This window comes from Passer domesticus, chromosome 1, assembly GCF_036417665.1.
Source record: "Passer domesticus isolate bPasDom1 chromosome 1, bPasDom1.hap1, whole genome shotgun sequence".
NCBI lineage: Eukaryota > Metazoa > Chordata > Aves > Passeriformes > Passeridae > Passer > Passer domesticus.
Genome location: NC_087474.1, coordinates 22928434 through 22944094, shown reverse-complemented (window position 1 = coordinate 22944094; position 15661 = coordinate 22928434). Strand labels below are relative to the sequence as shown.

Here is a 15661-nt window from a genome sequence, read left to right as displayed (position 1 = left end):
TAGCACATTATTTTGTTTGAGGGCTTACTTAAAAATAACAAGTCAAACTACAGATATACTACAAAAAATCACTCCTGATTGTGATTCATTGCTCACCTTGACCCTGCATTCCAATGACTACACCTCTACCTTTTGGTAAGCACTAAAATTACAACAACTTAAGCAGCTCAGGAGAAATTAAATGAGTTCAGCTCACCAAATTTCTGGCAAAGATATTTGAATTTCTTATGTCATCCAAGAGAAGAAAATGGAAAGATATTTTACACTAATAGTCCCTAATATGTTTCTGTTTCTTCCAAGAGCTCTCGCTCAGGATTTGACTCCAGGGCAGATAGGCTGACGCAAAAGTCCACACTTTCATCTGTCCTACCTTTTTAACGAGGATAAAAGTGATTCAGCTTCAACATATATGGTGACAAACCTCTAAGCAAATTTTAAATGGAACTGGGCAAGACAGCTCGGTCAATAAAGAACAGTGTAAATTTTGTTTTAAATCTTATTTCCTTTAAAATACAGATAAACAAGGAAGCTGAATACCACACAGTCAATGTTTAAAATGTAAATTCTGTCATTCTTCTAAAACTGTATACAGGCTTTCTCTAAACTCACACAATGATGCTCAGTACACTTCTGAAGAGGAAATCAGGCCACAGAAAAGAACAATCATGATGACTCTATGAGGCAACTTTCTGTCACTGCGTTACTGCTGATATACACTTAACTCCAGGTTCCCTCATGTCTGAATTAATGCACAATGGCAAGTATGAATCCTAAACTGAGAATTTAGCATGCTGTACACACCAGTGGATTGCAGCCTATGTAATTTATTTTACATATTAGCTCAAATTTTCCTTTAAAATGGTCTGAGAGCACTCCAGAAAGTCAATTGTGTAATAAAAAATAAAATTCCTCAAACTTTACATATTGAAAACCAAAGGTAAACCTGAAAATTTCAGTAAAGTCAGTGGTGCCCCGACAAATTGATTTCTAGGGCACATATGCAGCCAAAACATTTTACTTTGCTCAAGATCACTCAGGATGCCTACAGCAAAGCAGGAAATAGGAAGATTACCTTCGTATCAATCCAAAACTTCAGTCAGAAAAACATTACTCCAATTCCCTGGCATTATTGCTGACATTTTGCACTGTTGAATTGAAAAAACCAAGTCTCACAAAAAAATCATATTAGCATACAATGTTTATTATCTTCTATTAATCTGAAGTCAATAATTTTGATATGACTAAATTAATTCTGAAATAAACAGACATTTTTAAATACATATGAAGATGATGGGCTTTAACATGAGAGTACTTAGTTGATCTGCACTCTTAATCCACATGCAGGATACATAGATCAAATTATTGTACATATCCTTTCACTTTACACTGAACTATAATACAGCACAATTTCTGGAGGTGAAAGCAGGGAGGAAAGAAATAATATTTTCAAGTATCTCTTTAATTTAAAAAGAGCATCAATGATATATTAAGCCATTGTGTTTCTCTCTGATTTTGATTTTACTTATAGTATACACTTTTGTAAAACATATAGCTCATCAATGATACACAGTGGCCCTTAACTAAGGGCAAGTAACAAAAAAAAAAAAAAAGAAAAAAGAAATATGACAGAAAAGAATTCTACAGATTAGAAAAGTCATATTTTAGAACATCGTCACTTCACAGTGCCTCCAGTGTTGCTAAGAAAGGTCATGCACAACATTTCTAATGCTGTCATTAGTCCATGAGAGAAATGTCTGCGTGCTTCACATGAACAGAAAAAGGTACAAGTCAGAAAGAAAGCAGCTTTCTCCAGTTATCTCTTAGGCCTGTCTGTGTCATCAATGGTAGCTAACAGCTTCTGTCTTGCCTTTTTGTTGATGTAGGTGCCCAGACAAATATTCACCAGATTGGTCAGCTGCTTAGCAGAATATTCCTGGCAAATGAAAACAGATCATGTTAGGGCAGAATAAAACACCAGACAAATACAGAAAATTTTAAAATACACAGACATACTCAGTGTGGATTTCACAATTGATAGAAGCATCAGTACACAGGGGAGATTTAAAGCTATAGTTCAGTCATGTCTGGATAGTTTTCATAGTTGAGGCAGAGAACTGCATTTTGCTACATGGTGGCTTATAATGGAAAATGCTTATGACTTTAAAAGTACTGGAAAGAGTTCACATAAACTAACTCTGTGAACATGTATATAAATCAATTTTTAATGTATTTTCCATTCTTTGCGAGGCTTGGTAGAAAAACATATGCAAATGATTAAGTTTTCAACACAAATTTTTTTTTTCACAAACTGTAATAAATGTTGGTGATCTTTTTTTTATTTTGACTTCCCATTTCCAATAAGCTTCTAAATGCTTCTGTCTGCAGAGTCTCCAAATGATTTTGATTTCAGTATATGACAAAGGAGGAAAAAATGTCAAAAATGTGAAGAAAACAATTCTTAACACCTGTGGAAATACCATATTTTCCACTATTACCTTTATGTCTTAACACTATCCAAACATAGCTTCCACCAATGTGTTTTAAAAAAGTTTTTCCCTGTAGGTCATCAAACCCTGTAACTCACAATCTCTCTTGGGGTTCCAGGCAATACAAGGAAAATTCAATCAAAGACACATTTCTTTCCTCCATTTCTAGGGGGATTTAATCCCAAAATACAGATTTCAAGTGCTTCACTTTAAAAGACTTTTTACTTCAAAGATGGGTATCTCCAATAGCATGTGACTGCCACTTACACAGAACTGTTGTAAGTGTTAGTTCATGGTAGAGTGAAAGCATCTGAATGTTTTCAAAACACAAATATAGACTTATCTCAGCAAGAAATGCTGATTAAGCATTATCAAATGAAGAAAGAAAAAGCAATGACTCTTTTTCATTGTGCCTTACAACTTAGTTTAAGCAATCGACTCCTAAAGGCAATACAAAACCAAATGCTCTTATCCCAAAAGGTAATTCTTGATGATCAAGTTGTGCACTTCGGCACATTCTGAAGAGCTCACAAATGTTTTCAATTTCCCTTTTCTCTAGTTATCTACACTTTTTGATACAATAGGCAGACGTGACTGGCTTAGTCATCCTCCCCACTCATCAGATGTTGAACTAGGTCAAACACAGCCTAACTTCATATGATAAAAATGAACACGTACACGCACACATACACCTATATTTATACTGCTTCCATTACAAAAAATATTATAATAATATTTATTATAATGAAACTTGATGTAAGTTTCATTATAATAAATGCAAATATAGTTATATATGCCTATATTAATTTTTAGCATTAACATAGAAGGATTGATTATATAGTTAGCATGTTTTTATCTTCAGAGTGAATTTTCTCAATAGAGAGAAAAAGAATGCAATTTTAACTCCTACCCTATGTTCTTTTATCCAGGTTTCCATATCATTTTCTGTCAGGTAGTATGCTTTAATGTAGGTCTCCACAAATTCTTTATCTGGAATAGGCCTAATGTCTGTTAACTTTTCTAGTTTCATTAAGAACTGTTGAAAATCCAGCTGCATCAAGGCACGTCCTTCATTGCTGCACTTCTTTACATTGGCATAACTAAAAAGAGAAACAGTGCAAAGCAGAACTTAGAAGGAAATAAAATTAATTTTGCTTCTCAAAGTTAACTTAGTATTTTGAACCTTGAGGAGGAGAAAAATTATGGTTTTAAGTCAAAACAGACAAGAACTTTTCTTAGGAGCAGACAAGAACTTGTCTTAGGATTTCTGCTGCACAGCTTTATTTGCATTAGTACAACACATTTTAGCCCAGTTATCAAACAGAACCCCACTGCACCCAGTGATACTTAGAAAAATCATACCCTCCTCTCCCAAAAGCCATAAAAAATCCCACATTGAACAGCTTACTGCAAGTAAGTTAGAGGAAATTAAACCAATGCTAATTAGCACACTGGACTTTTCAAGTGATCACAACCACTGGAGTCTGAAAGGTACCACAGCAGCTTTAGGAATGGTCATCAGGAGCTTGCTGAACCAAATGAGAGCAGCAAAGATACAAAGCTACTTGCTCAAAAACAGCCACAGCAATGAGAGGATGAAGGGTGGCAGCACTGGCTCATCTCTGTGAGAAGTTGAGGATTTAGCAAGAACAGGCTGCCAGCCTGTTCTTGTGACAGGTTAGAAGAGACAGTAGATGAGTTTAAGAGCAGGGTAATACTAGCAAGGATCACAGTGGAGTGATAGGCAACAAACGAGGAAAACGATCTTTGCAGTTCCTCAAATGGATAAAGAACTGTCTTTGTCAAGATCAAAGGAAATGACACTGCAACGCCCTTAAGAACACCAATTTCAACTGTCTGCAGGGTCGGGGGGCACTGTGGCTTAAGAGACTTAATCCAGCTCATCCACCAGTTGCTCCCACAAGTGACAACCCTGTCTCACTCTTCCCTTCTACCAAATCTAAAATAAGCTCAGTTTTCACTGGTTCGTGAAGTTGATCCTAATTATTATACACTCCCTAGCTGATTAGGTTTGATGCAAAAGAGGCTGCAGAAGCATGCAGGTGGAAGCTGGATACACCACAAGATCAGGTTAAGAATATGAAGAAATTTCACAGAGTTGGTACACATAAAAACTTTGCAGAATGCAAAAGGAACAGAGGCCAAACAAGAGAGAGCCAATGCAAAAGTCCTCTGGAGCTTCATAGAAGACTAGCAGATGATTTTCAGTAGGCTTAAGAAGCCAGCTAGGAAACAGGAGAGAGCACAGCACTAGGAGATAGGGAAGGACTAAATTTAAAGACAGATACAGCTGACTGCAGTGGAGGTAATTCTTCATGCAGTGATGAGCCTGATGAAAGCACTTTCAGTTGACTGGATGAGAAACATCTCCTTCATGGCTTTTATCTCCATACATTCATTGAATGCAGAGATAAAAGAAGTTACAAATTCAGAGAGCCAGCTATTCAGAACACCTTCCTTCCCTTTCCACAGTGTGAAAAGAACCTACAAGATATTTAAAAATAACAGAACTGGCTAAGAATAAGAAAGTACAGGCAAATGTTTGGGAGAAGATGATAATGAGTACTTTTTTACACTCTCAGAAATGGTACAGGACAAATTATACCAGGAAAGTATTCCTAGTCCAACCTGCTTAGGCAAAAGTAAAGATCAAAGTTTCATGCTACGTCACAAACATGAACCTGAACTGCAGCATGGAGGAAGAGATATAAGTGATGATTTCCACAGATAAGGATTAAATGGTTCATGAACACTGAAGCCACAAAAGATGAATGAGATGTGATGTAAGAAATGCAATCAAGTTGAAAGGAAACACAAAGGCTGAGGTAGAGGAGGTTGATAGTGACTGACAGTGCTATCAACTTGAAAGGTGAGGGAAACAGAGAGAAGAAAAGACAGGCCTTTGTTTCACTTCCTTTTATTTGAAAGTAGAAAATAAATTTCAAAAAGGAGAGCTAGTTGTATAGGCCATATGTTATATGAAGGAATTGAGAAGTCAGAGACAGGTCATGGATAGATTTAGTTACCCTGAACATGAAACTGATCTCTCTAGAGACTGCAAAAGGATGATGGCATGAAAAAAAATGGGCAGGAGATAAAAAAGGATGACTTTATTGAAGCAGTGGAAGCTGATGATTCTCAATAGGCAGCTAACACTTGCAGAAGAAGGGTGGTTTTTCTTTGAGGTCCTGATTTAGAGCAGACAGCAGGAGAGTGGGATGCAAAGAAATAAAATAGGTAGTAGGGAGTGAATAGGCTAAAGATAACCAGGAAAGAAGTATGGAAACATATAGAAGGAGTGGAAGACAGCACATATTCTATGTTGCAGAAGAAGTTCTGGTAGGAGCCCAATCATATGTAGTAGGGGGACAAAACCATAAAAATAAAATGCAGGGGATAAAAAGACTATAATACTCCGGCAACAAAATTGAATCCAAAAAGACTGGGTCACTGATTACAAGAGTAAGGGATGAGCAAGGTGTAGTGCTCGAGCAAGCCAACTAAGACATCTCTCTGTTCTTGATAAATTTGGAAAAATCATGTTCCATGGCTACTTTAAGAAAACTGATAGTGTTGACAACTCCATCTTTCTTCCTGGCAAAGCTAAATGGAATTACCATGGAAGTATTGACTATTATATTGTAACTTCCTTCTTTGCTTTGCTGGGAAATGATAGTTTTCATACAGAAGTTTCTTTGAAAGTGTACTGTATTTTCAAATGCTTCAGTAAAACATTCAGTGTCATTCTTCAGCAGTATCTAGGATCAAGACCACCCTCTTTAGGCTTAATGCTGCACCAGACTGTGAAACAACTGCTAAGGAGTGTGTTAAGCACTGATAATTTTTAAGGTCCCCAAAAGCATATGAACGCACAAGGACACTATAAAATTAGAACTTTTAACTCTATAAAATAAACATTATCATTGTAGACATACCTACCCAGAAGCAAGACTTTAATAAATACTTACCCTTCCACAAGAGTTCTATTGGCCAAGCGTATGCAGTGCTCCCAAAGGATGTTGGAGACTGGCAATGGAATACGGACTCTCTTAGACACATCATTCAACCTCCTGTTAAATTCTTCAAATTCCTAACAGAACATAAAAGATGTTTATTCTTTAATGTAAAAATGGATCATAGTCTATACATCCAACAACAGCAACAACTAATTAGAAATGCACATGAAAGAGTATACTGAGAAGTAAGAGCAAAGAAGAGAGGCTTAATAGGCACAAACTGTAGACAACTCAATGTGTAAAGTAGAAAACATATCACTTTCTAGTATATCACTCACAACATTATCTCAGTGATTTTTTTAAAGGAACTATTGCTCTGTTCCCCAGAGCTGTAGTTCTCTGTGAAACCAACACCTCTGAAAACAAACCAAGTAGCTTATCCTTCAAATGCCATTTTCATTGCCTCACTCCCTAAACTCATATTTAACTTAAGTCAAAATATAGCCACTGAAGAAAATCCAATGATGATCTCTTTATCCCTCTAAATACCTACCCCAGCGGTTTTCAAAGCTCAGAAACATTGTAACCACTTTTCATTCTTCAACCTTTCACATAAGGTAATTCCTCAATGCTTTAGAAGGAGCTGAGAGAGGCCAAATGGAACAGTTTAGGACCACACTGCAGCACTAGATAACAATTCAGGTCAAAGGAAGGCACCTGTTTCCACATGAATCATCAATGGCCTGGATGGATTTCAGCTGATATTTTGAGTGAGAAACTAGTCATGACTTAATGCAATTACTACTATAATGATTTTTGTGACTTAAAAGTGAAACAGAAACCCTCTACCAATGATTAATGTCTTTATCATATAAAAAAGTATCAAATTATTTCAATATCAAGCAGAACGGTAATGAACTCCTCCGTAAAACCAGCAAAAGTCATTTGCTGTGCAGTCTTTTAAGACCATACTTGCCCAACAGAGATTTTATTTCCAAGGCTGTTCGTATAGGTTTTTTTCCCTTTTTTCTTACAGACCCTCTCAAAAATTCAGTAAGTGAAGAAAGTCAGAAGAGAACTTCAGTAACTGGCATTTAACACATATTTTCTGAAAGATGAATTTGGCAAAAAGATGCAGGGTACCACAATGTCATGCTTTAACTGGCATACAACTCATTCTTCTAAAGATGAAGATGCCTAACGCTCCATAACCTATTTTTTCAACAGTCTTCTTTCCCCACTTAATCTGCTTCCAACATACTGTGACTGAATATAGAACTTTGTATGTGTGCACATGACTGAAAGTAGCTCATTATTACTTTCATCACTGTGCTCATATCTGATGTTCCTGGAGTCCCAGTGTACACATAAAATAACTCATTGCTTAGTAGTTATTTAAAAGCTTTTGTACCAACTAGTACTAGCTATAGAATAGAGAGACTAAAATTGGTTTTAAATGGTATTAACTCTGATTGTCCTGAAGCAAATTCATCATCAGTTGCATACTCACAGAAGAAAAAAGTTTCGCCCCAGAGATCAACTATTTTAAGCACAAACTGGTATCAAAAATTTACAGCAGCATAAACAAGAATAATCAAAACAATTCCATCAAATTCAGTGCAATGATATCCTCTGTCAAATTCTTCCTTCTTTGCCTTGATTTTTTAGCAGAGAAGAGCTACAAAGTATGAAGGTGTTATCCAAACTGTTATTTCACACAGTGTAGCTTTTTCTGTGATTCACACTTCACACATCTTTAAAATAAAATTTTCAGTTTCTCTAAAAATAATTAGTAATTAATATAGTATAATTAATTAGCATAATTCTACCACTGCCAGAAATTACCTCTGAAGACCTTTAGAAACATTAATTAGGCATATATAAAAGGATGAGAAAGGGATTGTCCCAAGAACTAGTCCTGTATGCCATAAGACATGACAATTGTATAATGACATCTACTGAATGCAATTGTTGGGTGAATAAATTCCCTTTAGCTTCCTTTTCAAACGCTAACTTCTAATATAGCAACTTCAATTAGATACTGCATGATCATCATTGGTGCTGATTCGACCTACAGCTCCTATGATACACCTCAAAGACAATCAGCAAAATTATTCAGAACAGCAGTAGTGCGGTTTGGGGATTTTTTTAAATGATATCTCAGGCCACAGAATCTTCCTCAGTGTTACTCTGTTTACTACACATTTCTCTACCAGTCAAGACTTAAACATGAGACTTATTAAACTTCTTTGGTCAATTTCATACACCATGTAGTCAAAAATCATCATTGAAAACAAGCCTTTAGAAGCAAGAATAATGACACTTCTGGACAGATCTCATAGGAAATTACTATTTCCCATTTGTAAGGATGATGTATTGTCCTAGCCATGCCACTTCAACAGTTTTTGTGAAGTATTACAGCAATTCAGTGTTTATATAAACTCTAGCACACCATTTCCCATAAACTATTCACCTTTAAAAGAGCATCTACATATACATTGTGCTGTGACATGATTTCCTTCACATCCCATTTCACATTAGCCATGAGAAGAAGCATTTGTTCATAATCAATGGCTTTAGCAGCAACAATCCAATAAACTGGTTTACGTAGTTCACTGGCAGTTGACACTGTCTGAAATAGAAAATAAATAAAATTCATTTCAGTAAATATCTATGGTGTAGAAGTATTTTCACCATAATGTACAAGTTTTAAATTTTCTATATGAAAATCAGCTGTGAATGCCACAATTCTGACCTGAGAATAGAACTGCTGAAGAAAAGGCTTCTTGGCAGCTGGCATCACTGCATCAAGATGAGGCTGAAGAAATTCAAACTGCTCAGCCAGAAATACCCTTTGAAAGCAAAGAAAATTTACTGTGAACTAAGTGTAACATTTGGCATGTCTCTTTACAATTTTTACTCTACAGCTGACATATCTGGCAATAACAATATGCAACCCTGGAATATTTTGTCCCAAGAAGAACTATCTCAGTTGCGCGCCAGCATATCAACTAGCAGTCTCAATTCTTACAATTTTAAACTGTATTTGCAAATAAGAAAATATTTAAATAAAGAGACTAAGGCTTGAATATCAAAAATTCATATTTCTATTTTTCTGAGGATACACTGCACAAGTCTGAGCCAGGGTCTAGTAAAGTCAGTGACCAAGAGTCACATAATTTACATTGCAGGACAGTCAACATCAATATTAATAAATCCATCTTAGAATTTCAAAATAACATTCCCAATTAATGTTATGCTAGTGATTCTATAAAACAGAACTTGATCTCATATTCCTCCTCAGGGGTAGAATTTGTTAATAACTACATTATAAGGAAATATATTTCTAACTAAGCATAAATGAAAAAAAAATTTAATTAACTCCTAATCTTTAAGTATCATCTCATGTGAGGAAATAATAATTCCTAGCTGACTCTTACTATTATTCTTCTCAAACAAAAATCACTTTGTTACAGTTGCATTAATTCATTATTATGTCCTCTTCTCCTGTGGTATGACACAGGTACTCTTCTATCCACTGCAAAGAACATGGTGATTCAAGCCAAACTGATATGAACTAAGGAGTTCTGAGACAAGTATTTAATATAAAATCAGAACGAACCATACAGATTAAATATTCCCACTAGCATCTTTGAAATTAAACTTTTTTCCTAATAGATTTGGCCATGTACTGTCAGAAATTACTGGATCATCTGCAGTAAAATTTCATTTCTTGTGTTTACATGTTGCTAGACTAAAGAATTAAACCCCAGTACCTTCAATAAAGAATTCACCTGTATCGTTCATATTTAAGATCACATTGAGAGGTAGGAATTTTTGACCTGTCAAGAAGGCTTTGGATTATAACCACAATTCCTTAAAGAAATCAATAGCTTTCAGTGATCACAAATACAGTGTGTACAATAAACAACCTACAAGGATTCTGTGGCCACCACTCTCTCTGCCAAGCCATACAGCGAATTGCCAGATGTCAAAACTACAAGATGACTGAGATGTGGGCTTGGCACCTTCTCTTTCCTCTCTTCAGCAGCTGTGAGAGTTCCTGAAGGATCAGCAGACACCTCCTGAAACAAAGAATTAAACAAATTAAACTCACAAAACCAGCAAGGATGGCTCCAGCTGAACAGTTTCAGATGCCAGATAAGATGAAGGAATGTTTCAAATTCTAGGGTGTAATTTAAATCAAGCTTATTTCTATTTAAACAGTATAGTGAAATGGGTGAAAAAAAACCACCAGATCATACAAATCAGTAGCCAAGGGAAAAATAAGTCAAAAGAAAAAGGCAGCAAACAATCTTCTCACTACACAACACCCAAACAAGCTTTAGCCAAAATGCCTTTTGGGAGACTGACTTCTCATCCTTGGAGACAGTGTATCTTCAATCTGACAGCAATCAAATAAAGAGGCAAATCAAAGAAATGTTACTTCTGCATAGGCTTTACTGCTTATATGAGCAGTGGCTAACTTAGGTAAAAAACAACTGATGTTCTCCATCACAGAATCACTAGGTTGGAAGAAACCTTTAAGATCATCAAGTCCAACTCATACCCTCACACCTCAACTAATCCATTCCATGAAAACTTCTACCCTGAAGACATCTTGATGCTAGAAAGCAAGGAAATATTCACAGCAAAGGAGTAGAATCTGTAGCGAGAAACAGGTTATACCACTGGCTTGTTCCAAAATTAAAGGAAAAAAAAGAGGACAAATTCTACCCCCACATTTAAGGAATCTAACTACAGGGTACAGTTAGAAGAGGAACCATAGAAGGAAGAAATTCCCAGAGCAGGTGTACAAAGAGACACCCTCTGAAGCCCGGCTATTTCCCAGTCTTCAGAGGACTTCAGGGCATGAAAACATAAAGGTTGTCCTGGTTGGCTTAAATTAATTATTCACACCATGCTTATACACAGGCCACAAGAAGATGAGAAATGCTACAAAAGAAAGGCACAGCACCCAGAACAGGTAAGAAGACAGTCAGGATATGGCACCAATTTTATTAAGAGCCTTTCAAGCCTTTCAAGACCCTGGGGATAGAAACACTGGCCAGCGTACAGTCTATGGATGCTACAACATATCAGCCTGTAAGTATGGAATGACAACAAATAACAATAACAGCAACAAAGTAGTGGAAAAATAACTTTTACAAAAGTAAAATCAGTGGTCCAACATGGCTGCTGTAAACAGCATAGGAACAACCAATCATTATGACAATAATAATGCTTAAACATAACGTTTATGTTTGGACTCAAAAAAACAAATTAATGTAATTCTGAAATTGCTGTTAAACAAGGGAAAAAGATAAAGACAAAAACAACATAATGAAAAAAAGCAGCTTTCAAGTTTGTGAATTGTTTGTTTGTTTGTTTCAACTAGAGACAGAAGTAAAACCAGAAAAATTGCAGTGAAGTAACTACAGAAAGAGGGAGAAAAACAGACTCAAGGTAACCACAACAGTAGCCATGAATTTCTTCTGGGGTCCACAGCAGTGAACAACTGTGAGAAGTGGCCTGAACCAGAAAGCCTTTATTCAAACGGGTTTTGTTCAGACACTTCTGCTTAAGGAGAAGAGGAAAGCAGGGAGCACCTAAAACACTTGTGGAAATCAGTAGTGGTGTCACTTATTCTCTATGTCAGGATTGAGACAAAGAGGAGTATTTCATTGCAGACCTTGAAACACCAAGAGAAGTATTGCACATAGATCAGAAAACTGGAAAATCAACAGGGCAGTTATTCTGATAGCAAAATATCTGACAGACCCGTTGGGGTAGTGTTGCAGCAATTAAGGGTGGGGCAGGTGAAAATTGATTATGTCAAAATGTGTAAGGACCTGGTGAGAATTTAAGTGACACAGGATGAGCAGAAAGATCAAAACTTTGCTGCTATAGACAAAGCAGCACCAGAATGTGTTTACTGCTTGGATGAAAGCCAAACCAAAAGTGACATTAAAAATATAAGACAACTGAGAAGATAATAGCAGCCAAGCTGTTAAAAGTGGTTTGAGGTGTGGAGGAACAAAAATTCACAAGTTCCACTTTAACTCTCTGAGATTTCATTTGGCAGTTTCCTCCTGTGGTGTGACGGCCCAAGGCAATAGGAGGTGGATTTGTTAAATCAGAAAGGCTCTTTCAGTTCTGCATCTCCAGAGACATCAAACACAAACATAAAAATGGGCTACAGCAGATGGAACAATGCACAGTCTGGGAAAGCAGAGTTCTCACTAACAAGGGTGAGGAAGTACCTTCAGACTTATTTTAAAAATATTGTAATTAGGTTACAGACGTAAAAAGCCAATAAAGCAGGGAACCTTGATGGTTCCCCACAGAAATTCTGACACTAAAAACAAGGACTGCTGACTGAGAAGTTCCATCAACACATGATTTGTAACACTAAAAGATCTCACAGAAATACATCAATGAGCACAAGATAAAACTTTGAAAAGAAGCTTATGGCAAATGTGATCACTGAGCATAGGAACAATTATAAAGGCTAACTAAAATGTTATGTTATTTGAAAGATTTATTTTCATTGCTCTGACTTGTGTTCACACTCAGCCAGATAAATCTGGAAAAAAACTGACTAGATGCTTCACAATACTATGAAGTTTGCATTCTGCTGAGGTTATCAGAATAGATAAGCAAGCCAAAGGACCTGGATATTTGCTAAAGATCCTGAGACCTCTTTCAGAGAGCCCTAAGGTACTTCCTGAGCACATCCACATGTTTACTGCAGATAGGCAATGACATCTAACCATCTAGCCACAACAATCAATTCTCTAAAAACTTTAACTAAGGAAAAGATAATATTGATTAATTACTAAAATTCCCTCTTTATCTGTCTACTCTTTTACTTTTTTCACTTCATTCCATTCTTAAAAACCCACATTAAATAACCCAAAAAAACCCAGAAAAAAAAACCAAACCCTCCCACCCCCAAAAAAAAAAAAAAATCAATTTTGAAGTGTTTACACATGACAAAAGTAGCCAAGCCACAGCTCACCAAGCAATGCTGTATCCTTAGGAGAGATAATGAGTGACAGAGCTGGGGGAAGAGTATCAGTAGTAAACATTTAAGAAGCTTTCTTTCTTTCAAAGACTAATTAAAAATTATGTAAAAACCAAGTACTATGAAGACTTCATTTTGTATTTATCTCACTTCAAAGTTGCCTGCCACTTCAAACACATTTTAAACCTTTTTTTTCTTCCATTTTTCTTCCCATGAAGGTGACTAACATCTTTTAAATGCCACAGTTGTGTTGCATCTGAAGAACACAAAAGGTACGTGAGATCTGGCTAAGTCAAAGGCATGACACCTTCATCTGGGGAGTCAAACTCTGGTTCAAATATCGTGGCCAAACAGCATGAGCATTTCATTCTCCTAATTTGCTCTAAAAAGCAGGCACTGCAAAAGCATGTTGACAGAAAAAAGCAAACAGCCAGTGTGCCAATACCCCAAAGAAGCACAGGATCACTCTGAAAGGCCCTCAGTGATGCATGTGTTTTTTCCTCCTGCTTTCATTAACAGAAATGATCCAATGACTGAAAGAGGAAAATAAAGGGACAAAACACACAGGCTGGAACAAGAAAAAAGGCTACAGACTATTTAAAGAAATCAGATGTTTTTCAGTGTACTGGACTTGCTAAAGTTAACCCTTCCAGTAATGAAGAAAATCTTCAAGAAAATGTCTGTTGCCAGAGATTCTCTTTGTGTACCATAGCAAACAAGCAGAGTCCTGTAAAACTGCCAGCCTCAAGAGGAAGAGGAGAGGAGAAGAAGCCAGAAAATTAAATAGCAGCCAGTCGAACTTTAATTTCAAGAAATGTCAAGTTACACTGAGAACATCTTGTAGCAGGCAGCATAAAGCACGCAGAGAGCAATACTAAAGCAGAATAAACTTGTTTAGCTCCTCCCTGCATCAGAGCTGCAGGTCCTGCTGATCCAGCAGAACTGGGATATGTCAAAGACCTATCACAGCCCACACAACATCCATGTAAGAAAACTGCGCAAAAGAGATAAAATTATTTCAAGGTATGGAATGGAATGGTATACATGGAACTGGTGCAAACTACAAGATGCTCTTCTTCCTTGCCAAAAAAGAAAAAACCTAAGGTGTTAAAAAAAATTTAAAATAATATTAAAAGCACCAGACTCATCTGAACAATAACCAAATGAGCTGTAGTAGGCACAGCAGGACAGGTTAACCTGTATTGCCTGCAGACACCTTACAGTAGGTCTTACTCATTAAATTTTCTCTAGTCTTAGTTTAATTTCCTCATACTGTCAAAGGAAAAGAACTGCGTGTTCTAATGCTATACATGATAGGTATACCCAACTAGCAATTATTTTTAAAAGCTGCTTTGCTATAAAGACCTGAAAATATCAGGATGAAGTGTTAAAGCAGGCTTATGGCTGCTTCACCTATTTAAGGGTTGCTAATAACAGCAGTATGAGCTATAGTGTATGCTTTGGGAAATATCTTTGCAAGATATCTACAGTTGAATTAAAATTCAACTGGAACATGTTTTTACAACAAAAAGGTATGTATTAGCAAATAACAGGTATCAAATTAATGGGAGTGTGATATTGTTTAATTGTTGGGCATTTCACTTGATTATTTAATTGTTTATATACAAAAAGAAAATTTTTTTATGAACAGGTAGAAAAATAAAATCTACCTGTGGAACAAGCTCTCATCTAAAGACGTCATCTGTAACGAGTGAACATTTTCATTTCAAGTTTGGCTGAAACTAGTGGCAAGCCTTTGTTAAGCCTTCCATCTCAATGGGAAGAGAAGACTGTAAACTAATTACCCAAACTGGAAGTGCAAACTACATAAGACAATTATCTAAGTTAAAAATTTGACATTCAATTTGCAAGAGACATTTTTACAGGGCTGATCTCATGAGAACAGAAACACTTTTGTTTCAGTTATCCAAAAGAACTTATGACTTAAGCAACTGATTATCTGCCAATTATGGTGAAATAGTTAATTACAATCCTCCACCTCCACTAACTTTAAGCAAAAACCAGTAAACTCCACAACCTGTCCCCAGCACACGAAGTTCTGCAATCACACTCATAACCAATAATCTTTTAAAACTGCACTTCTTCTAGCCTAATACTTTTTGCATAAGATTTCAGTTTCAGAATTGTTTTGATTTAATATACATACACAA

The 15661-nt window shown here is 36.2% G+C and overlaps 1 protein-coding gene across 3 annotated transcripts in view; it reads right to left on the bottom strand.

The window, feature by feature from the left end:
• Positions 1-1180: 1180 nt before the first annotated feature.
• VPS50 (VPS50 subunit of EARP/GARPII complex) overlaps positions 1181-15661 on the bottom strand; it is an 80224-nt gene continuing 65743 nt past the window's right edge. For all 3 annotated transcript variants that reach the window (XM_064410219.1, XM_064410223.1, XM_064410231.1), the window contains 6 exons: positions 10400-10548; positions 9219-9315; positions 8937-9095; positions 6476-6597; positions 3397-3586; positions 1181-1933 (listed from right to left, as the gene is read on the bottom strand). In XM_064410219.1, coding sequence (XP_064266289.1) covers positions 1814-1933; positions 3397-3586; positions 6476-6597; positions 8937-9095; positions 9219-9315; positions 10400-10548 — 837 coding nt within the window. In that variant the 3' untranslated portion in view covers positions 1181-1813. The remainder of the gene's footprint in view (positions 1934-3396; positions 3587-6475; positions 6598-8936; positions 9096-9218; positions 9316-10399; positions 10549-15661) is intronic.